Source organism: Trichosurus vulpecula, chromosome 4 (genome assembly GCF_011100635.1).
Source record: "Trichosurus vulpecula isolate mTriVul1 chromosome 4, mTriVul1.pri, whole genome shotgun sequence".
NCBI lineage: Eukaryota > Metazoa > Chordata > Mammalia > Diprotodontia > Phalangeridae > Trichosurus > Trichosurus vulpecula.
In genome coordinates, this window is record NC_050576.1 from 246291434 (window position 1) to 246319336 (window position 27903).

General features: G+C 41.6%; 1 protein-coding gene across 1 annotated transcript in view; it reads left to right on the forward strand.

The window, feature by feature from the left end:
- The window catches only part of FNDC3B (fibronectin type III domain containing 3B), a 390617-nt gene that overhangs the window by 90470 nt on the left and 272244 nt on the right, over positions 1-27903 (forward strand). The window contains exon 2 of the mRNA XM_036753943.1: positions 1755-1893. Coding sequence (XP_036609838.1) covers positions 1783-1893 — 111 coding nt within the window. The 5' untranslated portion in view covers positions 1755-1782. The remainder of the gene's footprint in view (positions 1-1754; positions 1894-27903) is intronic.

Below are 27903 nucleotides of genomic sequence, written 5' to 3' on the forward strand. Positions count from 1 at the left end.
AAGAAGATGGTCCTTATCCTCCCAGGAAGAACAAAGTATGATGTGAGAGTTATCAAAATTTAGTTAAACTCAGCAAGCATTTACTCCTTATCTCTAAAAGGAAGGGGTTGGACTAAGGTACCTTCCTGGTGTAAAGTGACAATCCATGATCTTGTGAATATGTTCCGCATTGTGCTGGGCCCTGGGGATACAGACACCAACCCCTAAATGGCCTCTACCCTCCAGACTTAGCTTCCATTCTAAGGAGGGGAAGCGGGGAGGAGGGAACCCCAGGTATGCTAGTCAAAGGAGTGACATTCGTAGCTTCCTTTCTGATACTTCTTCCATTTGTGACTGTAGTATTAGCAGAAATAGGAATACTCCATATCCATCTGCCTTTCTGGGCAAAGAAATGACTTGGCTTTGGGTTTTGCACTTTGATTTACTTAGGAATGGAGTAATTGTCTCATAAAACAGCAGGCTGGTCCTGTTAACATTGGATTATTAGACTTTGCTATTAGAAAACATGCTTACCCTAGTTGGGACAAGACTTTATCCAATGGTGCTTAAAATAATTAGCTTCTAAAGATGAAGCTGTAATGAGTAGCTAGTGGTTGCTCCCCACCTACCTCCAAGGCCACCCCGCTTCCCCTGCTCTATTCCTCTTCCTCCTTCTGCCCTTCTCTCCCTCCTTCCTCTAATCTCCTCTCTCCCCTCTCCTACCCACTTTGCTCTTCCTCCTTCCCCACCTCTTCCCCTCCTCTCTTTTCTCTTATCTTCTTGCTCCTCTTTTCCCTTTACTTGCTCTGCTCCCCTGCCCTTTCCCTCCATCTATTCTCCCTCCATCTCCTGTTCTCTCCCACTCCACCCCCAGTCTCCAGTCCTGGAATTGACTCTTCCGTCTTCCTATAGTGGTTTCCAAAACTTGAGAGGGAATTTTTTTGTTTAAATCTCCTGAGCTTAGCGCCATCTCGCATGCTTGCAATAGGTGCATAATGAGTGTTTGATTTGAAGGCAGTTACTATGAGAAATTCAGAGAGGGAGAAATAATGTTCACAAGGGTCAGGGAATGACTGTATAAGCATAAGGGATGCCATGAGTCAGGGCATAGAGCTAGATAGTAGGCTTGTTGGGAATAGGGACGGTGGGGCCTTAACTAAGTGGATAGGGTTAATGAACAGTTAAAAAGACGCTGAGCAAAGATTCGAGCCAAGGGTGGAAGTAATCCCTCAAGGCCATACTTGATTAATTACTTGATGTTGGGGACAGAAAATAACGGGGATGAGGGCAGCATGGCTAATGAACCTTTCTCCACCAGGTCCTATAAGTTGTCCGTGAATGTTGTGCTGATTTCAACATGAGAAAAGTGCATTTGTTTATAGGACTTTCCATTTTGTTCTGTCTTTCACTTTGGGGTGATCTGCTTGAAAATCATAACTCTCATGGTGTGGTTCTTTTCACTTGTCCAATGTCAGCTATCTTATTTTAGAGGAGTCCTGACAAATAGATCTGATGTTAATATTTTATAGGTGATGAAATACGCCCAGTGTATATGACCTATGGGCTGGAATGCAGGCCTCCTGAGGCATGCCTTGTCCTACCCCACCTTCCATCTGAACCAGGGAATCCCTGAATGGAAGGATCAGTTTTGATTTCAGACCTGATCCTTTTCTGAAGCAGGGGAGGACCCTGGGCACACGCTCTAGTTTTAGGGGAGATTTCTTCCCTCATGGCACTACTTTGTCTTATTAATGGCGGGTTATTTTCTCTTGCAGGAAGCCAGTTGAGTAAAACTCTCCATGAATGTACGTCACCATGATGATGACCGACCAAATCCCTCTGGAACTGCCACCATTGCTGAGTGGAGAGGTCGCCATGATGCCTCATCTGGTGAATGGAGATGGAGCTCAGCAGGTTGGTGCTGTGAGAGAGAGGATGGAGGGAATTTGTACTACCTGATAATGAAAACAGCTGGGCAGCTCTAATCTGTGTCTTTGGGGGATGGATGTTTGTGGCTTTACACTTTACTTATTTTTCATGTAGGAGTTTTCTGAGCAGAGTCAACAAATGGTTCTTTATTTTAATAGAACAAGGCTTAGTCTGTGTTATGCAGGTTGGGTCTTAACTCTTCTGTTGGATTTTCCTGAAGCATCAAGAGATGTCTGAGATGATTTTTTTAAGATAAATCTTTTTTTTGAAAATGCACAAAAGTGTGCTGAATAAAACCAGTGTTTATATATAAAATTCATTGTGTGTTAGTGGTGAGCACATTGGGCTAAAGCACAGTGCTGATGAGACCGAGGTTTTAATTCTAGCTGGGGTCAGTTAGCTGTTCTTTGTTCAGGCCCACGTGGTGTATCCCTGACCTCTCATCAGCTGTGTGTTACCGACCTGCCTGGACTCTCTTAGTGGTCATTGCTATGGTTGCTCTCACTGGTCTTTGCACTGGTCTTTTCTTATTAGCCTGTGTCATTGATCTATCCCTTTTCTGTGCCCTTTAGACATGGAAATGACTTTGGAGGTCATTGAGTGCAATCTTATTTTACAGATGAGAAAACTGAGGCCCAGAAAACTTAAAAAAAAATGCCCAAATAAATTTAAAAAGAAGAAGACTATCGCCGCATCTCCATTTTAAGCAAACATGGCATTGGGAGAACTATCATTTATAAAATAAATGAGGTGACAATTAACAAAAGAAATCTTGACAAGAAACTATACCCCAGCACCACTTTATATATAACAAGCTTCTTCACTGCATTTTAGGTCATCCAGTTAAAAAATAACATTTGTGTGCAGCTTGTCTGCATCTGTTGATTCTATATCGTTTGGCTGTAGGAAGGATGATGCCATTTGCAGTGGCTCACATGGTAGTGGGGGACGGTACTAGGTGGCTGGTCAGAAGCATACCATCCCATTGGTAAAGTTGGACCCAAAAGGAAAGTGATGAATGTGGGTGGAGGTGGGGAGTTGGTACAGCCATTATGGAAAGTAATTTGGACCTATACTGAAAAAATTGCTGAGCAGCTCATGCCTTTTGACCCATTAATAGCACTGCTAGGTCTGTACTCAAAAGACATCAAAGAAAGAAGAAAAGGTTTTTTATATGCAAAAATATTTATAGTAGCTGTTTTTGCATTGGGAATGGCTGAACAAATTATGGTATGTGAAGATGATGAAATATTATTGTCATAAGAAAGTATAATGGGTACAGATTCAGAGAAATCTGGGAAGAATGGTATGAACTGATACAAAATGAATCAGGAGACGAATTCATATTATCTATAACAACATTGTAACAACAGACAAATTTGGAAGACTTAGAAAACTCAGATCAATAGAGTGATTTTTCATGATTCCTAAAGACTGCTACCCACTTCCTGACAGACATACACACATTATGAGGATTTGTTTTGCTCAACTATGCATATTTCCTATGAAGAGTTTTTTCTCTTTTTATTTTTGTGGGAGAAGAGGGGGATGTGGGAGAGAGAAAAAAATTAATGCTCACTAATTTAAAAAAATCATTTTAAAAAGCTCATTCTGTCTGTGGAATATTGCCTATATTGTCTATTCTTTTAATTATGTTGGTTGGTTTTGACAATTTTTTTCCTCTAATTCCGCATTTTTTTAAAAAAAATTCTTTTGCTATAAGGGATATCACCCAGAGAAAGGGGAGAGAGTATATAGGAAAAAATTTTGATGATGTAGAACCAAAATATATCAGTACAAATTTATTTAAAGAAAAAAGCCTATGTAGTCTTCTCATTCTATTTTCAAAGGGAAAAACTAAAGAAACCTATATTCCAGGCTTTTGTGTGATCACCCATGTGTTCAACAAAAAAGGCTATGTACTTTATGTAATAAATGAAAGAAAAAAAAGCCATGACTAGAGAAACTTGCTTCACCACATCAGAATCACAGGCTCTAAATAGTCAGAAAATGATTTATAGCAAAACTGAATGAAGTCACCAGACCCCCCAAGCAGAGTGCACTTCAGAGTTGGGTGGTAAGAGATGGCACAGGGGGACTGAGGTTGTACTTTTCTATTTTTGCTGCTAATTTCACCCAGTGCCTTGGGGAAAACAGACATATTTTTCTGCCAATACTAGCTGCATGCTGAAAGGGAGAAAAGAAGAAAGCCACAAAAGCCTGAGGACAGAAGGGAGGAGTGTGTGCAGGAAACCTTCAAAAGGAGTGTGCCCCACTGAGAAGGGAGGGCAAAAATGACTTAGACATGAAGGGCTGAGCAGTGAGCGAGCCAACCCCTTCTGCCTGACACAAACAGTGACACAGAACTGACCAAGGACAGAGAGAATCCATCAAGAAGTAAAATACCTACTGTGTGTCAGGCACTAGGCTGAGTGCTAGGAATCCAAGTTTAAGTAATAAAACAAGCCCTGACAAGTTCTAGATTCTTCAAGATTATCAAAAATGGGATGTGACTTAGTAATATCACATAAATATATTTACGCCTGAATTTTCTTAGCTTTAATGTTCAAAAAAAAAGAAAGAAAATGTAAAAGCGCTTTTGAGATTTTCCGGATCTTGCTGATCCAAGAAGCATTGTCTGCTTTGTAATGGACGTGTTTCTCTAAGCACGTATTTGTAGACACCATATCCTGCCCCCTTGCACATGATGCCTGCCCCTCCCTTGAAGAATAAACTCTTCTGAAGGTCAGGGATTATGTCTGTTTTTGAACTTTACCTCCTCAGTGCCTAGGATAATGTTTTGCACATAGTAGGCATCTTATAAATGTGTGCTGAATTCTATTGAATACAATAAATTATGACTATAAAGTGACTAAAAAAATCACTTATATCCCTTTCCTACTCTGGGTAGTGCTGGCGTTGGGGGTATGCTTTTATAGATTAAAGCATCATTCATAATGAAGGACATCCATTGAACCTATCTGTAGAGCATAAGTTTTGGATTCCTTTTCCATTAGCTAGAAAATATAAATCCATAGTGATGGCAGAGACCAGTAACTTTTGGGCACAGTTCCTAATTACTTTCCATAATGGCTGTACCAGTTCCCCACCTCCACACACATTCATCATTTTCCTTTGGTGTCCAACTTTGCCAGTAGGATGGGAGTGAGGTCTGGGTAGGCTTTTGACCAGCCACCTGGTACATGTGAGCCATTGTAAATGGCATCATCCTTCCTACAGCCAAATTTTATAGAGTTGATCGATGCAGACAAGCCACATATAAACGTTATTTTTTTAATTGGATGACCTAAAATGCAGTAAAGAAGCTTGTTATATAAAGTGGCCCTGTGGTATAGCTTCTTGTAAAGACTTCTTCTGTCTTTGGTTAATCGTCACCTCATTTATTTTATAAATGACAGTTTTCCAAGTGCCAAGTTTGCTTAAAATGGAGAGGCAATTTTAAAAAAAAATTATTTGGGCAAATTTTTAGTCCTCTGAACCTTAGTTTTCTTGTCTGTAAAATAAGATTCTACTCAGTGACCTCTAAGGGCTCTTCCATCTCTAAATCCATGACCCAGTGATGATGATTAAAGTATCCTGGTATGTCTTTATATTCTTTATATATTCCATTCCTTAAGGCTACACTGATGAACTGAAATACTTTCCAAGGAGTTGGATATTGCACCATTCTGACAAATACATTTTAATTGCTTTGGGAATCACATACCAGCCAGGCTAGTCCATTCCACTTTTATGAACCCCAAATTTCACCTTATAAAGCTTTTCCTAAGTACTTTAGGTATTATTCTCCTTTTATTACAGAGAGGAGAATTTGGAACTCCAAGATTTTTTTTTCTTTTTCTCCCAGCAGTTTTCCTCCACTTATCGATCTGTAAAATGGGACTATAAATCAAGGCCATGGGCCGAATTGTTAAATGCACCGCATTTTGTTTGCCTTACCCCACTACTACCCCTGTGGCTCGGCGAAAAGTGTGCTGGACTTGGAGTCGGGGACTTGCCTTTGGACCCTTACTGAACCTAACTTGGCTTAGCTTCCTCAGATTTCAGATGAGGGGACCAGGCTTCAGATTCTCACCATACCTTACCTGGCTCCCTGGTTTCTTCCACTGTGAAGAGAGGCCGAGTTGCAGTAGATTGCCTTGAAGGTCCTTTCTAGCTCTTAAATAATAGTAGTTAATAATAGTTACATTTTTATGGCATCTATTATATGCCTGAGACCATGTCGATCCTTGCAGCAACCCTGGGAGATAGGTGCTGTATTACTCTCATTTTACAGTTGAGGAAACTGAGGCAAAAAGATGATATAATTTGATTAAAGTCACACAGCAAGTAAGTTTTAAAACTATGATCCTCTGAAGGCCAAGTGTCCAGTGCCAGCCCTCATGATCCCTTAAAGTGCTCCATGAAAGAATCTGACTGTACCCTTCCCAGGAAGACCTGTTTTCTGTCTTATCCCCACCTCCCATGTCAGAACATTACCATTCTTTTCCCTCCCTTCATGGTTCTCTTCTCTGCATTCCAAGCTGCTGTCTCTCTAATTAGGGAAGCTTGTAGCCACCAACTTAGCTTTAAAGTCCATCGGATCCAGAGATGAGGAAGTACAAGCCAATAGAGGTGAATCCACTTACCCAAGGTCCCTCAGCCGTTTACCACCAGAGCCAAGTTCAGCCTGCTTCAGAGGCCACGACTCTCCATCACTGGCTCCATGGGCTGCTTCTGCCAACATCGGTCCCTTTGAAAAGCATTGGAGTCATGATGTCTTACCCCAGATCCATGACTTTACTGATGGAGATTGCAGGCCTTGGGAACTGCCAGTGCCGGAGAGTGCTTGGGGGGCCAGGCAGATCTTGGGCCGCCCCCCACCACAAAGAACTTACCTAGAAGAGTGTTTACCGAGTCCTTAATCCCTTTCAGCTGTGCAAGAGACATGAGAAATCAGCTCTACACCGGGCAAATGAAGAGCCAAAGTCCTAAGGACGTTCTTGAATCCCCAGACTTCCCTGCTCTGGCCCCTCCTGTTGCTGTCTTGAAGGGATCTGGATCTAATTAGAAAGAGTTCTTGGCAGGGTGGTCAGGTCTGTTTGCGTTCTTGCAGTAGAAGGACAATGTTTAATTTTCATCATCTGAAGTCGTACTAAGTTTGAGCTCTATCATTTTATGGAGATAGGAGGGGAATATCATCCTATGTATGAAAAAAGAGCTTTTGCTTTTAGTAACAATTGAGAAACAGCCTTTTCTGTTGTCGGGATAGAGAGGAACTCACTTGCCGTAGCTTTATTTTTGTGCTTTTGTTTGCTAAAGAAAGAAGGTACTTGGGTTTCTCTGCTCCATAATAATCCCTTCTTTCTTCCAGCCATCTCAGCCCTCTGTAGCTCAATACATTTGGATTCCTAAAGTGCTCTGAACTCCCTTAGTTCTTGGGTTATTTAAGAAAAAAGCCAGGGCTTAGCTTCTCCCTGAATTTCTGTTTGTGTCCATGTGTATATATTATTTTAGCCAATGCCCATCAATCATTGGGGAAGCTGGTATCTGCGTTCATATATTTCAAAAGCTCATTTATTTATCATTGGCTCTTCCACGTTTTCATGGGGATCCTTAACACATCATAGCGTGTTTAAAATATAGCAATAAGAATTGGTTTTGAGGAACAGAAAGATTTAGCTCCAATGGAATTGATTATTTTCCCTCTAAGCTAGTATCACATAAACTAAAGATGGCAGCAGGCCTCACTGTGTGGTATCTTGCCTCCCACCTTTGTGTATAGGTCATTCACCATGATTGGAATGTTCTCCTTCATCTTGGGAGCTCTGTGTTGAAGGACCAGCTCAGGTGCTACTTCCAACATCAAGCTTTTCCTTGGCCCCCCAGTTGTTAGCACTGGTCTGCCCTCAATTAAACAAGCAAACCAAGAAACCCCCCAAAACTCAGCCATCCTGTATAATATTTTATATTTACTTTGTACATGTTTATTCTCTGGTATCTTCTTTTTTGAGATTACTTTTGTGCTACTTTATATATCTCACATGTCACATGTCTGTATGTACACGTATGTATGTATGTATATACACATACATATATACACGTGTATGTAAAGAGAGAGTTATCTCTGTGTTGCTTCTCTCATTTGAATGAGAAGAGGGTCTATTTTTAGCCTTTCTTTCCATACCTAAGATTTAGCGCGCGCACACACACACACACACACACATATACACACACACGTATGTATGTAAAGAGAGAGTTATCTCTGTGTTGCTTCTCTCATTTGAATGAGAAGAGGGTCTATTTTTAGCCTTTCTTTCCATACCTAAGATTTAGCGCGCGCACACACACACACACAAATATATATATATATACACACACACACACACACACACACACACACACACACACACATACACGTATGTATGTAAAGAGAGAGTTATCTCTGTATCGATTCTCTCATTAGAATGAAATGAGGGTCTGTTTTTAACCTTTCTTTTCATACCTAAGATTTAGCACACATAATGGGTGCCTACTGACTGTTGATTTGATTGATCATTTTCCCCAGGCTACCCTTGTTAGTGCTGTTCCCACAGGACTAAAAGTATTTAGTTAATTAGCAACCCTCTGTGGATGTAATAGTTAATAATTTTCTACACTGAGTCTTGAAGAATGGGTGGAATTGGGATAGGTGGATGCAGGTGGAGGGGTGAGAGGAAGGTATGGATGGTGTGAAGAGAAAATTGGGGTGGGGGGTGGTGGTGGTGCCGGATGTTCCCTGGAATCATTGAGAAGACCAGTCTGGCATGAAGGATAGGGTTTGTGTTAGTATCAACTTACCTCAGTAAAAGTAATAAAGCACTTTCCTCACTACAGACAGCTCTGTGCCATGTAGTGGAGGAGTCATCATTCCCTGTCTTCCAGTGTTCTGTAAGTGACCGAGTCCCTATACAAGTTATTTTCTTCTCCGACCTCTCCTCATCGATAAAATAAGGGATTGGACTCCCCTTTCCCCCTGCCAGGGACAGGGTGGACTGGATGGGTGTTAAGGTCCCTCTCATCTCCAGGACTTGGTGACCTGCTGACTATCCAATCTCTAAATAGCATGGCAGGAGGTTAGGGTTGGCTGATGGGGATAGACTGATTTCATGAGCAGCTGGAAAAGCCAGAGAGGCAGACAGAGAGCCAGGTCATCATGGAAGTGACCCAAAGGAAGATCGAGCCTGGGATTAGATCTTTCCATACCCTTGAAAATGTTTTACTAAGTGAGATGGAGGCTGTTGCCCAGATTTTCCAGTCTGGTTCTCTCATCACCACCATGACTGTATAAATAAACGGTTTCCTTTCTATCTGGTTAGAGTATCTGTAGGTGTAGTGGAAACTCCCAGGAAACTGTTATCGAGGGCACCAAGAATAGGCCTTCTCCCACCCTCCCTTGCTGAACTATCTTTTTCTAACAGTTTCCCTTCTAATCCTAAGAGCTGATCTAATCTTCCTTTTTTTCCCTTTCGGATTGACATAATTTGCTGTGATTCAGTGATCTTTCCTTGATAGCTTCCTGCCCCCATCACCACCTTCTCTTCCCTAAATGACTTTGTCTTTACTATATATAATCTCTATAATTTTTTCCTACTTAGTCATCTGTATACATAGTCAACAAGTATTTATTAAACACTTACTGTGTGCAAAGCGCAGTGCTAAGTATTGACGTTATAAATTCAAACAGAAAGACTGTCATAGGACGTTAGATTCAGAAATGAAAGGGAGGGGGGACAGAAGCCCTTACGTGGTATCTCCTTGCCTTCCTCCGATAGAAAGGGAGCTTCTTAAGGACATGGATGGCTTCATTTTTGTCCTCATATCTTCCAAACCTAACAGTGCCAGGCTCATGTTTGACTCATAGTAAATGCTTGTTGATAGGAGTTGCATCTCAAAGGAGGCCAAGCCTACCCAAAAGTGGGGACAAACGACAGGGGGTGGGGGGGTGGGGTGTGTGTATGGAGGGGGTGTGGAGAGTAGGGTGTACATTTCCCCAAAAGAATTAAGCAAAAACAGATAAGGGCAAGAACCTGGGAGTAGATGAAACCTGCCATTTGAATAATGTTTATAATTTTTTTTTAACCTTTCTTTGTATCCCCAGCACTTAGTATGTGCCTGGCACATAGTAGGTGCTTAAATGCTTTGTTGTTTATCTACCCTTTTTTGCCTGCCTTAGTTTTGCTCTGTCATTTTGTCCCTTGTTCTGGGAGAGGGTGAGGGTAGGAGCATATTTAGAAATGAAGGTAATGTAAAAACAAAAGATGAAATTTTCTTTAAAAATGTTGAGCAAGAAGAAAGACTTGTGCTTAAATTTGAACAGGTTGTCCGTATAGATATTTAAATGGAGACACAGCTTGAGGAAGTGGATAGAGGATTGTAACGAGTCAAGGAGATCTCGGTTCAGATCCTGCCTCTAACATGTAATAGTAGCTGTGTGATCATGGGCTAGTTACCTAACCACTCTGATTCTTAGTCTCCTCTTTGGTAAAAGCAGTTTGTTGTGGTGGACTATGGGGCTCGAAGTCATGATGTCTTGTGCTTTGTGACCCTGGGCTGGGAAATCATTTCTTTTCCCAGGCCTTAGGTTCGTTGTCTGTAAAAAGGAGGGTCTTTATGGTCCTTTCCATCTAAAAATCTGTGATACTGTATCCAGCAGGCCCTGTCTTACTAGATGGTTGTTCTTGGGACTGAAAGTACTGAACTACGAACACACACACACACACACACACACACACACACACACACACAGCTCTATATCGCATTGCAGATTTTAAAGCATCATACAGCTTTTCCAAATGAATTTTATTATTTTATCAAACTCCATATTCTCTTGCTAATTTGAATTGTACGGCATTAAAAGTACAAATTAAGAAAAAAAAATTAAGCACCAAAATGTCCGCTGTTATCATCATTTGACTGGAGTTTTGCTGCTGTTTAATGTTGTCTTTGGTCACATCCACATAGTCAGTGTGTCCATTATTCCTTACTTCTTCTGCTCTTCTTTAGGGGTTTCTCACTGTCTCCCATTGGGTCATTGCTTCCAGTCACATTTAGTTCTTGAATAGACATGGTTGCCTAGCCCTTTCTCTGTGGCAGCCCCATTGGCTAATAGTAGAGGGAGATGGTCAGAATTCTCAATCACCCTAGAGTCTCACTTTATTTATTTAAAAAACAAATTTTTACTTGCATTATGTGTGTATGTTTGGGTTTTTTTCCTTTACTCTTTTTGGTCTTCATTGAGAAAAGTTTGCCCTCATCTGCTGGCAAGAGATCCTCTTTGGCCACCCAACCTAGAGTGGGATGCCCTTTGCAGAATTTACCCAAATACCTCTTTATCTGATAAAGGAAAAGACAAATAGAGTGTTTTTAATATGCCATTATATGTGGCCCCCACAAGTCTGTAATTATGATCACTCTCAGCTGCCTGAGTTGAGAGATCCTTGAGAATGTAATCAGCCAGAGGTGGCTCTCATCAAATGCCATATTCAATTGCTATCTTTCAAACCATAGGAATTCAGCTGACTGCTAGAAGAAGAAAAAGTTGTCAGGGGAAAGGAAAATCACTGAGTTTTCAGGATGGAGCTCCAGATAAGATGGTGCTTTGGCTTTGTAGATGGTCATGGCTCCATCATAGCAGGCTTTTTGAATGGCATATGGAATGCCCTTGTCATTTTCATTGTCTCTTTGTGTTTACTAATGGGAAAAAATAGATATGGCACATCAGTGGCACACATGAGGTTTTTCAGATAACTTAAATAATTGCACCCTCTCTAGATGTATTGAGCTTATGACTCATAGAAATTATGTCTCCCAAAAAAGGTAAACGTTTGAATAAAAAAAAATTAGACAAATGTTTTCCAAAATGAAAACCCAGGTTGGTAGTAATTATTTTCAAAAAGGTTCAACTTTATTAATAATTAAAAATGCAAATGAAAAGTGAAAACCATCACATACCCAGCAATTTGGCGAAAATTATTAAAAAGGAATACAATGCATTGTTGGTGGGGTTAGGGAGAGTCAGTTGCACCCTTCACTGGGACTATAATTATAGTCTTTTAATTGAGCCATCTGGCAAGGAGCAGTAAGTTACAAAATAATAATTATACCTTTGACTAAGTAATCCTGTTACTGGGAATGTACCCAGAAAATATCATCAATAACTTGGGAAAGCTACCTGTTTTGAAGATTTTCATAGAATTATATGTAATGGCAAAAAACTGGAAGTGATGTGACTATCCAGCAGCAGGAAAATAGTGCAATACATTTTGGCCCACTGATTTCAGAAATGCTGTAATGTAATTATAAGCATTAGGCATATAAAGACATTTGGAAGGACTGAAAAAAGGTAAAGTAAAAAGAAGAGAATGAGAAAAACAGAATATATATCAGCTGTGACCATATAAGAAGAAAAATGGGAATGAAGAGACCAAGGAAAAATCCTGATGGAGACTTGGAGGGAGCGATGGAAAAGTCATGACATTTTACTTGTTGAAATTAATTTATTACATTTTTATATTTTATATATTATATTTTATATAGACAATATATTATTGTGCGTATTTTATTTTATCTAGTATTACATATCATAGGATTTATTAATTTATTCAAGTGTAATTAATTGGTCAGCCACCGTTTATTAAGTGCCTGCTCTATTCCAGGCATTGTGTGAGGGGCTGGGAATAGACAAAAATGAAACTGTTCACCCTCAAGGAGCTTATATTCTATCAGAGCAAACACAGACACACAGCAGATATGAGGTAATTTTTGGCAGTGAGGTCAGTAGGGAGGCATAGGAAGAGCTTCATGGAGAAGGTGAGTCTGTCCTTCATGACTCGAATACAATCCCTCCTGACTTGCCTTTTCTTAGAAGCCTTGATTTTCTTCAAAACTCAGCTCATTTGCCACCTTCTACACAACCTTTTTCTTATTCCCTCCTGCCCCCACCAACTATAGTGCCTTCCTCCTTTCCCTCAAATGGGCTTGTGAATACTTTCTGTTACCTAAAGAGGGGGTGGGGCACAGGGGGTCACGTGATAAATAATTCTTGATCCATTGGTAGGTTGGCTTCTTCAACCAAGGCCTGATCTTCTGTTAAGAGGTAATGGGGGAGGGGAGGGAGAAAAAAAGAAATTTATGTGATAACTTTTATCTGTTTAAAAGGAATAGCAGACTGTACACAGTGGATTTGCAGTTTCATGTGCTGTCTTCTTTTTATTATACTATGTTAGAGAAATGCTCATTTTATTCCATAAGTTAAAAATAAAATAAATTTAAAAAAAATAGGTAATGAGGTGTAGAAGGGAATAAACCAGAATTCTTTGCCTTGTTCACCCACGCTGTGTTCACTTTAATCACTCACTCTTCCAGCAGATCAGCTATTAGGCTAAATGAGAAGCCAAATTCAGCAAATCGCTTTGCCAAATGCTCCTGTTTTGCAAATAATTTGCTGGTAACCTATGGTGACTGCGACCTGTTGACTGGACTCTTTGCTAATATCAAAATTGCACTTCCCAGTACATCAGGGTTATAGTTAGACTTTCAATCATTAACTCACGTTCTGAGGAACTCTCATTAACACCTGGGAGACAGTTTGGCAAGGTCCAGTGGATAAACACTGGACTAGGCGTGCAAAACCCTGCTCTGCCTACCTTCTGTGGTGGTTGTGAGGATCAAATACGATAATAGACATATAGAAAATTCTGGAAAGCAGCAGTGAGGATGCAAAGGAAAAGTTATAATTTTACAGTTATTTAATTTTGATTGGTTTAGTAATCCATGCCTATCTATTTGCTTTTTCTGAGGTTAATTTTGATAGTGTCAGAGTTGAATGTAGCAGTTCAGTTCAGTGCAATTCAATGCAGTAAGCTTTTCCTGGTTGCTAGTCCTATACGCCAACCCCTGAGAACTCCTTGAAAAGTAGCTTATGTTGTATTGGGAGGAGGAGACAGCGGGGAACCTAATTTGGCTGAGTAGGCTCATCCCCATTTGGCGGGGTCACATAGCTGAAATTTGTTCAGGCTCATTTTTTTTCCTCAATGATTTTCAAGGTGATAATGCCCCTGATAGTGCATTTTGATATAGCATATCACGCTTTCTTAAGCGTTTTGCTCAAAACGAGTGTTGGGTGGGCAGCACAAGTATTGTGTCTGTTTGATGGCGTTGGAAACTGAGCCTCAGAGAAGTCACCTGTCTTAAGGTCGCGAAGTTAACAAATGCTGGAAGTACAGTTCGAACTCAGGTTTCTTGACCTCAAGCCAAGAACTCTGTCCACTCTACCAGGGTATCCCTCATAGGATCAAAGGTTTAAAGCTGGAAGGGACCTTAGAAGCCATCGAGTATTTTACAGATGAGGAAACTGAGGCACACACTGATTAAGGTCACTTAGCTGGTTAAGTATCTGAGATATGTTTGAACTGAGCTTTTCCTGACCGCAAGCCCAGTGACCTCTGAGTTCCATGAGTCATGCTCTTGGTCTTGTTTGATTCTCCTTCATAATAGTCTGCAGATGAACTTGTACTCCAAGCCAGTGTTGCTTTTGGCTGCCATGTATCTTTGATGGCAAGTCAGAGTTGGCTGACAGTGGTGGTTTCTGGACTCTTGGCCTCCTTTTTGTGGTAACTAATCATTTAAGATTGTCTAATAGATTGTGTTTGTCCACCGCAGCTTGTTCAGACAGGCCATTTCCACTGTTGTAATTGGGCTCAGGGTCTTCTGATCTGCATCCTCTTCCTCTTTGGGTTTTCACTTTGGCCTTAGCCAGTCCCAGCGATCTGACTCTGCATGCCTGTGCCCTTATGTAGACCCCGATGATTGTGAAATGCCTGCTCCGTAGGTAGCCAGCATTTCATTTTTCATTATGTTGTTTGGTGTCTACCTCTTCTGCTGCATTCCAGCCTTGGGATGGAGTCACCATGATGTACCAGCTTGGAACTTTGGATGGGTTTACTCACATCGAGTCTCCGTCAATCCTGAAGCACACTTTCCACAAGTTTTTGCCATCCTCCCTATGCCCACGAGCACATTGAAGTCATGGTTATTCTCAGCCAGTTTGCCATGGAATTTTTCTCCTGTTGGTTTTCTCCATTGGTTGCTGGCATATAAACTCTAGTCATCTTCCTGGTGGCCCGTTTGCTTTTATTCTTTGTGTGACCTGCATGATACCATCACTCAGTGTCCTAGGAAAGCATGTTTCTTGTTGCCATGGGGCCCGTGAAACCCACCATACCATATTATCACAGATCTAGAATGGATCACAGAATCTAAGGAATGGACCTTAGAGGCCATCTACTCCAACCTCCATGTTGTACAGATGAGGAAACTGAGGCTCAGAGGTTAATTAACTTGCTCGTGGTCATACATTAATAAGCTTCTGAGGTGGGATTTGAACTCGTATCTTCTTAACGCTGAGTCTTTTATTTGCTTCTCTGAGGAGAACCTTTAGTCATTCTTCTATCTAGCTTCATTTTCTTTTCTTCTTCTCATTTAACTTATAAGATGGATGTCAGTATAAATGTTTTTCTAATATGTATTAACTCAGTCATTGAATGTTGAGTACCAAGAGTTAACCTATTGTTTGTAGCTAATCTAAACTTTTTACACTTTCCACTTTTACCATCATGTTGTCATTGTAAAGTTGTTTTTCAGGGTTGTCTGACTCTACGTGACCTTATTTTCTAGCTTCTTTTACAGTTGAGAAAACTGAGGCAAACAGGCTTAAGTGATTTACCTAGAATCTCACAGCTAGTAAGTGTCAGAGGCCAGATCTGAACTCATGAAGATGAATTTTCCTGACTCTAGGCCTGTCACTCTTGTGCATTGCACTACTTAACTACCTCTCTGCCATCATGGTAGAAATAAAAATGACGAGTAAATAATAGTGAGGGCCATTCTGTGTGCTTTTTGTTTTGTGGGTCATTACCCTGGCCCTCCAGATACCTCGCTGACCTGTACAGTGTCTGGTGAGAAAGCTTTTCCTATGTAGCTGGGCTGGGCCTTGGACACATTGGAGCTGGATAAGATTAATGGGGCCATCTCCTTGACAACACCTCCCCCTACCCCACTGCCTGGCTTGCCGGTTTAGAGATAGGAGAACTAAGCCAGGAAATTTAAGTCACTTGCCCCAGGTCACAGTAAACATCAGAAGTACCAGTGCTTTTTCCATTGCACCAAATAGACTGTTGTGAGGCTATAATTGAATGTTTTCAACTTAAAATTCAGTTCAGTTCTTACACAGGCAGTGTTCTAGGCATTGGGGATATAAGACAAAAAATCAAAGTACTTACTTTTTACAAGAGAGATATAGATAGGTAGGTAAAATCCAAAATATGGTATAGATTAATGCAAGATATTTTGGTGGTGGTAGGAGAGCATTAAGAACTAGTAGGATTGGCAGAGACCTTATGGAGAAGATGTTACCTGAGCCAAGCCTCAAAGGGAGCCAGGGATTTCAGGAGATGATGGTGAGAAGGGAGGGAACAGCCTGGGCAAAGGTATGGGGGCAGGGGATGGAACCTTCTGTAGGGAACAAAAAGTGGGCCCGGAATCTCTAAGGGGAAACAATGGGGGAAAAGATAGGAAATCTTGTGGATTTAGGGTGTTCATTTCCCACCTGAAGGACGGAAGAGGAGTAGATCCTATGTTTGTGAGCAGACATATTGTGGGTTATCTAATCTCCTGGATTTTGAAAAATTAAGGGTTTTTTTTTTTTTTGGTTTCAATATTTGGATTGATAACTGTTTCCTGTTAAATATCTTTCAATAAAAGCAGCCTGTATTTACATATGTTCATATACATATGTATACACACATAAATACATGAATGAATTAATGATATTAATAAATAATAAAATCAGCTAGGTGGTGCAGTGGATAGAGTGTTGGCCCCAGAGTGAGGAAAATCTTAGTTCAAATCCAGCCTCAGTTACTGTGTGACTCTGGGCAATTCACTTAACCCCTTTGCCTTGGTTTCCTCAGCTGTAAAATGGATAGCACCTGCTTCATAGGGTAGTTGAGAATCGAATGAGATAATGTTTGCAAAGTACTTGGCACAGTGGTAGATAGTGGCGCATAGTAGGTGCTTAGTAAATATCTCTCTTCCCCAACCACTAAAAAATTATTTATTAAGCTCCTGCTGAGTGCTGGGAATATAGACAGAAAAGTGAGAAAATCCCTTTTCTCAAGAAGTTTACATTTTGATATGCTCACATATGCATGCACACCTGTATGTAATATATAGAACAAAGCTAGACATAACCTATCTTTGTTCTAGATTTTATAAGTGGTCTGTATGTCATTTGAAGACCAGTCCAATTCCATTTGCATAGATTCATCTCCAGGTTGGCTGCAGGGTCATGAATTTTTTGGTCACAACATCTTATAAAAACACCCTTTTGAGGTAGAGAGGAACTGTCATCTGTATTGGTAAGAGAAGCCCACAGAATCCTTGAAATCATGAAGTACTCCTACTCACACATTTATATTTGTCAGTTTTTTTTCACCTGTTCTTTCCTTTAAAAAAAATGACTAGGCTGCCTTTGAAAAAACATACAGTCCTTTTAGTGACTCCCAAGCTTCTCCCTTTTGATAATTCTCCCTGAAACCAGGCAAGTCACAGAATTACCACAGGAGCCAAAGAATTAATGAAATTCTCCGGGATGGCAGTCAGGTGGTAGGGAAAAGAGGAGCCAGACTGGTTCTGTAATGACAATGAGGCACAATGGATAGATCCCATGCAATGCCTTGGTGTCTGCCGATTGTCAAGAGAATGAGAAGACCACCACTGTGATCAGAGGCTCTGCTATGGAGGAGGACACAGGAGGATATGGACAAGATTTGCACAGGAAGGGGATGCGAGGAATTGATAGTCAAGCCAAAGCTGGTAGGATTCATAAGCAGTTTTTAAACACCCACTGTACTAAGCACTGGGGATGCAGAGAAAGAGGCAAAAACAGTCCTTTCTCTCAAGGAGCTCACATTGCAGTGAGGAGACAATCAGTGAATAACTGTGTGCATATGAAATGCCTATAGGGCAAATTGGCTATAATCACAGAGGGGTTCCAGGAAAGACTCCCTGCAGCAGGTGGGATTTCTGCTGAGACTTGGGGGAAGCCAGGAGGCAGAGATGAGAGGAAGGAGAGCATGCTGAGAAAGGAGGACAGCCAGTAAAAATGCCCAGAGTCAGAAAACGGAGGGTCTCGTGCAAGGCACAGCAGAGAAGCTTGTGTACCGAATCCAGTGTTGGAAGAAATACCCATTATCAGTGAGATCCCAGAGCCGTTGAGTATTAACGGAACAACCTGCCCTCCTGTGCTGTTGTTAACTGTGCCAAGGCCCTCTGGCTTTCATTTCTCCTTCCTAGGATGAAGAATGGGAGACCTTTAGATAATCACTCTTAGCACAGTATTTGCACAGTGGACCATGGCACCCCACCCCATTTGTGAAAGCGATTTTCCCACTTTCTTTGTTGTAAATTGAGTAAGAGCTCCTTGGGTTTCTACCTCCACTTAGTTGTTAATTATATGTTTCAAAATCATGTGCCCTGTTAAAAATCACTTATGCATAACTTTGTAAAGAGACCTGGATACATGGATTTGCTTCAGGGGGCAGAATATTGTTTTGAAGGCCTTGGGAAATAAATCTTAAGAGTGAGTTCACTTACCACCAAGACATATTTCCCCATGTATATAAACAAAAGAAATCATAGTGTGCCTGCACGTTATTTGTCCCAGATGGAGTTCTAAACTTGGCTCATTTTCCCCTTCTGATGTCATAGTATGCGAACAGGCCCTGGAGTTAGGGAGGTGTGCATAGAATCTGCTGTGTGTTCATGGATGGTGCAGGTGGGAGAGAAGGAAGGGACGTGCTGCTTGGAAAATCTTGGGTCCTTATTTTTCTGTTTGCTGTTTGAGAATAGCATCAGTTCTGAGTCTGTCCTTGGTGCAGAAAGAGGGGAGAATTGGAACAGCTGTGGGTTAGTCTGGGTGTCTGTAGGGACAGAGGAGGCCGTCGATGCTCCTCAGTTGGAATGTTGGACAAAGTTGGACAAAGGAGGCCCAGCCACACAGCTGTCCATTGCAAGATCCTATCAGCTCTGGCGAAGAAAATGGAATTGGTTAGCACAAGTCCGCTTCAAAGAACACTTTGGGACAGCACTTTGTGTGTATTGGCCTGGAATTCATACTCTGTGTACCTATTCTCAAGCACTTTCTGTACTTAAACACTCAGCTGTACTGTAGTTGTGTTAGGACTTCCCGATGTCAAGAGCGTTGGATTCCTAGATTCAGATTTGGACTCTGTGCAACTGTTGGCAAGGCACATTGCTTTACCTCTCTGGGCTTCCTCGGCTTCCTTTTCTATAAAACACAGGGGGTTATACTGGGTGATCTCAAAGGGCCTTCCCAGCTCTCAGGCCAGGATGCTGTGAAATGATTTCTCCCACATCTTGAAATCATATGGGGTTTATCACATGCATGTAAAAGGCACTTGCTTGTTGCTCTGAGGCAGGGAGCTCTTTACAGAGTTTAGAGAGGCAGTGTGGTCAGTGAAAAGAACACTTAGCTTGGGAGGTCAGGGAAACCTGGGTTTCAATCCTACTTCTAAGGATACTTGTTAACTCTAAGAACAACAGTAACAAGGATAGTAGCTACAATGTGTAACACTTGAATGTTTGCAAAGTGCTTTACACATATCCTCTCATTTGCTCCTGTGTGGCCATGAGCAAAGTGTTTGCCCTCCCTGAGGCTCAGTTCCTCAGGAGCAGAATGGGGATAATCATACATGTAACTCTCACCTCACGTGGTGGTGGGAAGTTTAGACATGATTAGGTATGTCAGATGCCTTTATATGCCTTGAAGTCCTCCATGCAGTCTAACTCAGTGAGATTTTTGTTTGCTCGTTTTCATCATTGGCTCATTCATTGTGTTTTGAAACTATAGCATTGAGCATGTGGTGGTAATGGAAGGGGGTAGGGGCCCAAAGCTGAGCAACAGATAGTAACCCATCAGAATTCTGGGCCTTGGATACAGGGTGAGAGATTTCCTTTAAGTATGGTGTCCAGGCTCTCCTAGTTAATTCTGGCTCCTGTCCCAAGAGTTTTAATTAGGAACAATTGATCCAAACAGTTCTGCAGATGGGGGAAGCACCTGGAAAGAGGAGGCTTCATTGTGTACAGCAGCAGTATCCAGCTCAAATAGCATCAGATCCCTGGGGGCGGCAGATTGACTTAGAAAACCACAAATTAACATTATCTGCCTTGTATTGAATGTTTATTTCTGTTGTAAACATTTCTCAGTTAGGTTTTCACCTGGTTCTGCCTGCTCTTGGGAGTGTTGGGGCTCTGCATTGACCCTTCTGATAGAACATGAATTCCGAAACTTTTTTTTTTCCTTTAAATTTATTTATTTATTTTTAGTTTACCACACACGGTTCTACATAAGTTCGAGTTCCAGATTTTCTCCCCTCCCTCCCCCCTCCCTCCCCAAGATGGCCTGGAGTCTCATATAACTACCATGTATAACTTCGCATTGAATTAATTTATACACTAGTCAAGTTGTGGAGAAGAATTATGACCAATGGAATGAATCATGAGAAAGAAGAGACAGAACCAAAAAAAAAAAACCCAAAAACAAAAACAAAAGAGAAGCAAAAAAGGCGAGCATGTAGTGCGCCTCAATCTGTATTCAAACTTCACAGTTCTTTCTCTGGATGAAGATAGCATTCTCCATCGTGAGTCCCCTGGAGTTGTCCTTGCACCTTACGTTGCTGAGAAGAGTGAAGTATGTCAGGGTTGGTCCTCACGGAATCCATATATCTGTGGTTGTGTACAATGTGAAACTTTTTTTTTTAAATGTCATGGATCCCATCAGCACTCTGCTGAAGCCTGTGAACTCCTCAGAATAATTTTTTAAAATGCATATGATAAAATGCAGAGGATTACAAAGGACATCAGTTATATTGAAATGCAGTTATCAAATTATTTAAAGCAAAAACAAAAAAACCAAAGTAGGAATCTCAGATGCAGAGGCCCTGGGTTTGATTCCCAGGGCTTTTGCAGGACTCCTTGTGTGGTCTTGGCCTAGGTGTTGATCTCTCAGGACTCTTCTCCCTCTTAATCTATATATAATGTTGAAGGAGAGGGAACTATTTCAGAAGTACTGTTAACTCTACAACATGTTGCTGCTTCCATCCCAGGGCCTGGACAGAATACAGTAATGTGGTGTAAAGCTGTAAAGCCATCTAGTCAGAAAATCTCAAAGTAGAGAAGCTTTGACTGGTTTAGATTTTATTATGCGCACAAAACAGAAGTCCAGTTGAATGAAACACTTCCCTTGAGATCTGTGGCTTGAGACCAAGTTGGGGCCTGTCCTAAAGGATCTCAAGGGAAATGTTTCATTCAGTCAAACCTGCGTGACTTGGGTTTCCAGAGTTTTGTTTTGTTTTGAGCTTTGTTACCAAAGTGAGGTTAACTGAGAATCACTGAACTCGAACCACACGGTATTGGCATAATTAATACAGCTCAGAAGTTAGCTTCCTCGTTAACCTCAAATCACTTCCTTCAAAACAGAGTTGGGGGAATGAGGGGGGTAGATGTCTAAATTTTTCAGTGTCTCTGACAAATAGAGAGAGAAATGAAGATCTTAGTGGAAGTAATTTTTCTTAGTTGCTAAGTGTATGAGCGTGAGGCACATATGTATTGTGTGTTTGCTTTGTTTTTGAAAATTTCAGATATTATCCCATTAAGAGGACTTGTAGTGATGGTTTTCCTTCTCTTCAGAGCACATCTGTGATAGACTCTTCAAAGAGGATCTTATTGTTGTGTTGAGCAGATCCTGTAAAACCATGGCCTGTTAAGGCTGGAAGGGACCTTTGGAGATTCTCTCATCCAGGGATCTTGACTTGACTTTTGTCGTGGACCTCTTAGCCTCTGGGGATGTCTAAGAAGCCCATCCCACAATAATGTTTTTATGCAAAAAATAATAATAAAGAGGATTACAAAGACAACCTGTTATATATCGAAATGTACTATCAGGATACTTTAAAGAAAAGACCGAGGAGCCTAAGTTATGAACTCTTCCTCACATCCAACCCTGTCATCTCACTAATGAGGAGAGAGGAAGAACAGATAGGCAGAATCACTTGTTCAGGGTCTTTCCTCTAGCTTGTGGCAAAGTCCAGACTAACCCTCCCTGTTGATCTGGGAGGGAGGCTGTTGGGCTGCTCTTTGGTGTGTGCATGGGTAGAGATGGGGGGGTGGAGAAGCTCTACAGTCTTCATTGGTCCCTGCAGAGTATTTTGCCTAAAGGGATGAAGTTACTTAAAAACCTCTTCTGCAGAAACCCACTTTCCAACAGAATCAGAGTGCCAGCTAACGTTGTGCTGTACATTTATTCTCCTTGTAATTATTCAGGGAATAAAAGGAACACTTGTCTTTGTCGAATAAGACATTAATAATGTAGATCATTTTTGTGTAGCCAGAATAAGGTGGAGGGTTGAAAAAAATTATCTGGGTAATAGAAACAAAATTGCAAACCTTTGAAATGTTGAGCTTATTGGTATGATTTTGGGGTCTCATTTGGCAGTGGGGGTGGTATTAATAACACACTTTGCTGATTTGACCACCACATGAAGGAAAAGGAATGAAGACAAGGAAGAGTGAGCCAGAAGCTTGACCAGTGACCAGGTGTTGGGCACGGTCCTGCCACCCACATTTTTCTTTTAGTTGCAAGAACAAGAACATTCTTCCATGACCAATGTTATTTCATTGCTGGCCTCCATTTCTTACATTCTCACATGCACAGCCATCTGTTGGAGTATGTACGTGTGGATGTCTGGTAGCATGAGCAGTTCAAGATTTCAGTCATCCAAGTTCACAGATCTCAGGCTGGAAGAGACTTCAAGGTTTATGCAGTATAGATGAGGAAACCGAGGCCCACAGTGTTCACGTGACCTGCTCAAGGTCACACAGACAGCACCTGAGGAGGAATGTGACCCCAGGTCCTCTGACTCCAAAGCCAGTATTCCTTCTGCTGAGTTCCATGTTTTCTTGTCCCTCTGCCTTTGTTCTGAATGGAATAACCAACTCAAAATGATTCAGTAGTGCACTCTGGCAGCCAGGAAATGTAAGAAGAAGGAGGTGAGATTCCCACTCAACTCTGTCGTGGCTCAGTTCTACTCCCAGAATTTTAGGAAGGAAATTGGTCGAGAAGACGTCCAGAGGAGGACAGTGGGGATGGGGAAAGGCCTTAGTTCTTGCCTTATTAGGATCAGCTGAAGTGGCCAAGAATGGTTAGCCTGGAGAAGGAAGGATTTAGGGGGTGCTGATGTGACAGCAGATATTTATCCTTGGAAGAGGGATTGGTTCCAGAAGGAACAACTAGTAGTAATGGTAGCCGTTAAAAGGAGATAAATTTCAGCTTGATGTCCGGAAAGTCTTTCTAATAATTGGAGCTATCCCCAAGTTGAACCGGCTGCCTTGGGATCTAGTGATTTCTCCCCACCCCTCAGTGCCCTGAAGGTTTTCACAATGAGGCCAGTTGGTTGGCCTCTTGTAGGGGATGTGGTTGAGGGAATTCTTTCTAGTTACAGCTTAGCCTCAATGTTCATTGAGGTCCATTCCAACTCTAAGTGAAGGATCTGTGAATGCCTGCGCTGACGCCAATGTCTGCTTATTGGATTCTGCTTCTTCTTCTTCTTCTCCTCCTCCTCCCTTCTCCCTTCCCCTCCCCTCCCCTTAAGGAGATTGAAGCTCCTTCCCTTGTGCTGAAAGGCACCTAACTTAGCAGTTCATCATTCCATTTTTTTGTCCCACCAACGTTCTCAAGTTTTAGTGTTCTCCTCTCTCCTGCTACAAGCTTCTTCACCTACCTTTGCCCTGGCCATCTCCAGTGCTTGGGATGCTCCCTGTATGAGGCATCCCTCAAGCAGCACCTTCTCTGTGAAGCCCTTCCTGATTGTCCTCACTGCTGGTGTCTTTCCCTAAACTGCCCTCTGGTTAATAACTCTGTATGTATTTGTGTTTATTCACTTTGTACTTAACCTGCTTATTGTCTTTCTGCATTAGGACATGAGCTCTTTGGAAGTAAGGGTTACTTATTTCATTGTATATCATCTTAGCACTTAATAGGTACTTAATAAAAAAAATGCTTGTTGATTGATTGATTGAAACCTGGTCAGTGAAGTGGGGGGAGAATAAATTATTTGGACAAAATAGACAATGATTTAAATTGATCATCACCAGCTCCTGCACTAGATGTCATTCATATATAGAGGAATGCCCCAGTGAGGACTTGGGCCTTTGTGGTCTTTTGAATAGTTATGTAAAGCAACAGCTTGAATTTGAACAAGACGCTGCTTTCTTTGGTTTTTCATCTTGAAAAAAATGTGATTGAAGCCTGGGCCTGTGGCTGGCTTCAAAAGATCAGTCTGTATCACATTACCCACTTCTTCTCATTCTAGTTAAAATCATACTTAAGAAATGAAAGAAGCTCCTCTCATAATAATCATTATTTAAATATTTCTTAGTGAAAGTGTGTTATTATGGTAAAGGGTAAGGATCCACACCAGCCAGCTAATAATTTTTGGTGGAAGAGCCATACTTCTGAGCGCAGTCATTCTGCAGACTGATGCATTTCTTGATGATTTCATGGAAATGTCATTTCCCTTCCAAAGATGTCATCTTGTAGATGGGTCTGTTGGTTTTCAGTCTGGGTAGGCACTTTGTGACACAGTGGTCATGGAATACTAGGTCCCCTGGGGACCATCTTTTACCTTTCTTTGTATTCTCTGTGCTCAGTGCAGTACTTGCCACATGGTAGGCACTTGATCAATGTTTGTTGACTGACTGGAATAATTTGTTGGGTCGTGGATTTAGAGCTGGAAAGAACCTTATAGGCCGTCGTCAACTCAACTCCTCGTTTTACAGATGAGGAAGTCGAGGCCTGCCTTGCTAGGATCACACACTACTATGTGCCCCAGGTGGGATGTGATCACATGTCTTCCTGATGCAAAGTCCAAGGTTTTAACAGTTATGACACACTTATTTTACTGTGCCCACCTAAAGTAACTTCTATGAGTTTAAATGTCATAATCTTTTCCCATTCTTTTCTGCCTAGTGGAGAAATAAGTAATTAGGCTTATTGAGGCTGGGGAATTGTAATTCAAGACCTGGAAAGGGATAGTGCAGTCCAAGTTTTTCTTTTTACAAATGAAATAATGGAGGCACTTGGAACTTAGGTGATTTGCCCCAGGTCAGAGGTAGGATTTGAACCCATGTCCTCTGATTCCAGAAAGAATGAATGAGAAAGTCAAGTAATTGGATTGCTAGGGCCAGGTATCTAAAGGGAAAAGCAAGGCCATCTGCTCTCAAGGAGCTCCCATTCTAATAGAAGGAGATGCCCAGGAGGCTTTGCCTGCTGGGCAGATAGAGAGGCCCACATCTTTCATTTCCACAGACAAGATCTCTTTTAATGATGCTGCACCATTTGACAGCGCAGACGACTTAAGGGATGAGCACTTCCTTGGTAGCTCTGACTGCTAGCCTCCTCATTTCCTGAGTTGGGGGGGGGGACCCCCTCCTTCCTTGGTTCCCTGCACTTCTGGGATCAACCATTTCTTCGAATCTTGACAATCAAGAGCTCTTGCTGTGGGACTCTGGCTCATACCAGGAAATGGTTCAGCCAAGACAACTCGGTGGTGAGTGAGGATCTTCCCAGGGCTCATCTGTTAATTTTCTTAGTCATGGGATTTTTATTTTCAGAGGTGAAAGGAAATTTAAAGTTTATCTATAAGACAAGAAGTGACTTGCCAAGGTTACAGACGTAAGTAAATGGCAGAGCCAGATTTGAAGCCAGACCTGCAGATTCTTGATCTGGTGCTTTTCCTACTGTGTCAGGCTATCCTATTAAGAAGCTCAAGAATTTGCATAAAATCTAGAAAATGTAATTAACACTTCGAAAGGATAAGCACACAATTCCTTCAAGCCTTTCAGGGGTATTGAAAGCTGTGTTAAGTTTTACCAAGATCCAGTTGGCATTGCTGTCGTTCATTCGGTTCAGTCACATCTGACTCTTGGTGACCCCATTTGGAGTTTTCTTGGCAAAGATGCTGGAGTGGTTTGCCATTTTCTTCTCTAGCTTATTTTATAGGTAAGGAAACCAAGGCAAACAGGGTTAAGTGACTTGCCCAGGGCCACACGGCTAGTGTCGGAGGCTGGATTTGAACTCAGATCTTCCCAGCTCCAGATCCAGTGCTCTATCCACTGTGCTGCCCCCAACTTAATATCAAGTGTGAATGAATCTTTCATTTTATTCATTCATTCATTCAACAGATAATTTTCAAGCATCTGCATAGTGCTAGGTTGTAGTGTAGTTGGTCAGTCACAAAGCATTTATTAAGTGCCTACTGTGTGCCAGGCACTAGACTGAACCCTGGAATCCTCCAGGTGATAGGAGCTCCATCAGCATTTTTGCCGATCTTGGTGCCCTGCTTGCCTCAGTGAACGTTGATTTGGAGAAGGACTCTTTACAACTTGCATTTGAGGGAGATGTCTCTAGACGGCGCTTCCTTTGAAAAAGATCTGAGGGTTTCAGTGTCCTGGAAGCTCAATATTAGCAGTAATATACTGTGGCACTTAATACACCTTTGGCCTACATTAAAAACTCAGTGCCAGAGGAGTAAGGAGGAGTCAGCTCTCTTGTCCTTTGCCCTGGTCACACTCTGCCTGGAATCAAATGTCTAGTCCTGGGCACCACCTTTTTAAAAGCGGTGTTGATGAACTGATAAGTGCCCAGTATGAGGTGACCAGAATGGGGATAGGGTCTTGAAGTCATACCCCGTGAGGATTTATTGAAGGCTTATTTAGAGAATGTTGAATATTGAGCCAGAGGATGGGAATATCCTTCCTTTGCTGCTTCTGGTCTTGGGCTAGTCACTTAACCTGTGTAGACCTCAGTTTCCCTGCCTGTAAAATGAAAGAGTTGGTCTAGAAGAGGGGTCCTTAGCCTTTGTGTCATGGACCCCTCTGGCCTTCGAGTGAAGCCTCTGGACCCTTTTTTTTCGAATGATGCTTTTAAATACATAAAATGAGGCACACAGCGTTACAAGAGAAACCGATTATATTGAGATACAGTTAGCAATTTTTTTAAAGTTCCCAGATCCCAGATTAAGAATCTCTGGCACAAGGGCAGCTAGCTGGCACAGTGAGTAGAGCACTGGCCCTGGAGTCAGGAGGACCTGAGTTCAAATCCGGCCTCAGACACTTGACACACTTACTAGCTGTGTGACCTTGGGCAAGTCACTTAACCCCAATTGCCCTGCCTTCCCCCCTGCAAGAAAAAAAATGTAAAAAAAAAAAAAAGAATCTCTGGCACTAGGACTCCCTGGTCCCATCTAGCTCCAAATCAGTTATCTGGGAATTTTTGTTTTTAGTTTGGAGGAGAGAAGACTTGGATGTTGACCACCGTCGAAGTATTGGAAAGGCTGTCGTGTGCAAAAGCTGTTGGGCTTGATTGTTAGGGTTGATAAAGCATTTATTAAATGCTTCCTTTTTGTCAGCATCTGTGTTTGCAGCTGGGTTGTGCTAAGTTGCCATGCCATGTTTAAAAAAAAAATGACACCAAAGAGAACAAACGGAAGAATGGCAACATAGACCAACGGGGCAGTGTTGGCATTAGAATGTTCAGTTTAATTCCTGCTTTAAAAAATTATGCAACGAAGGTCACAGTTTGAGATATGACTTTTTTTCCTTTTATTTATTGATATTTTCATGTCTATTAAGATTTTGCATAATTTCATAATTAAAAATGAACTAAAGCAGCAATTTATTATGACTAACATGGAAAAATGTTTTACATGATTACGTATATATAACCTATATCCAATTGCTTACAGTTTCAGGGAGGGGGGGATGGAAGAGAGGGAAGACTAGAATTTGGACCTCAAAACTAAAAAGCCCCAACAAGTG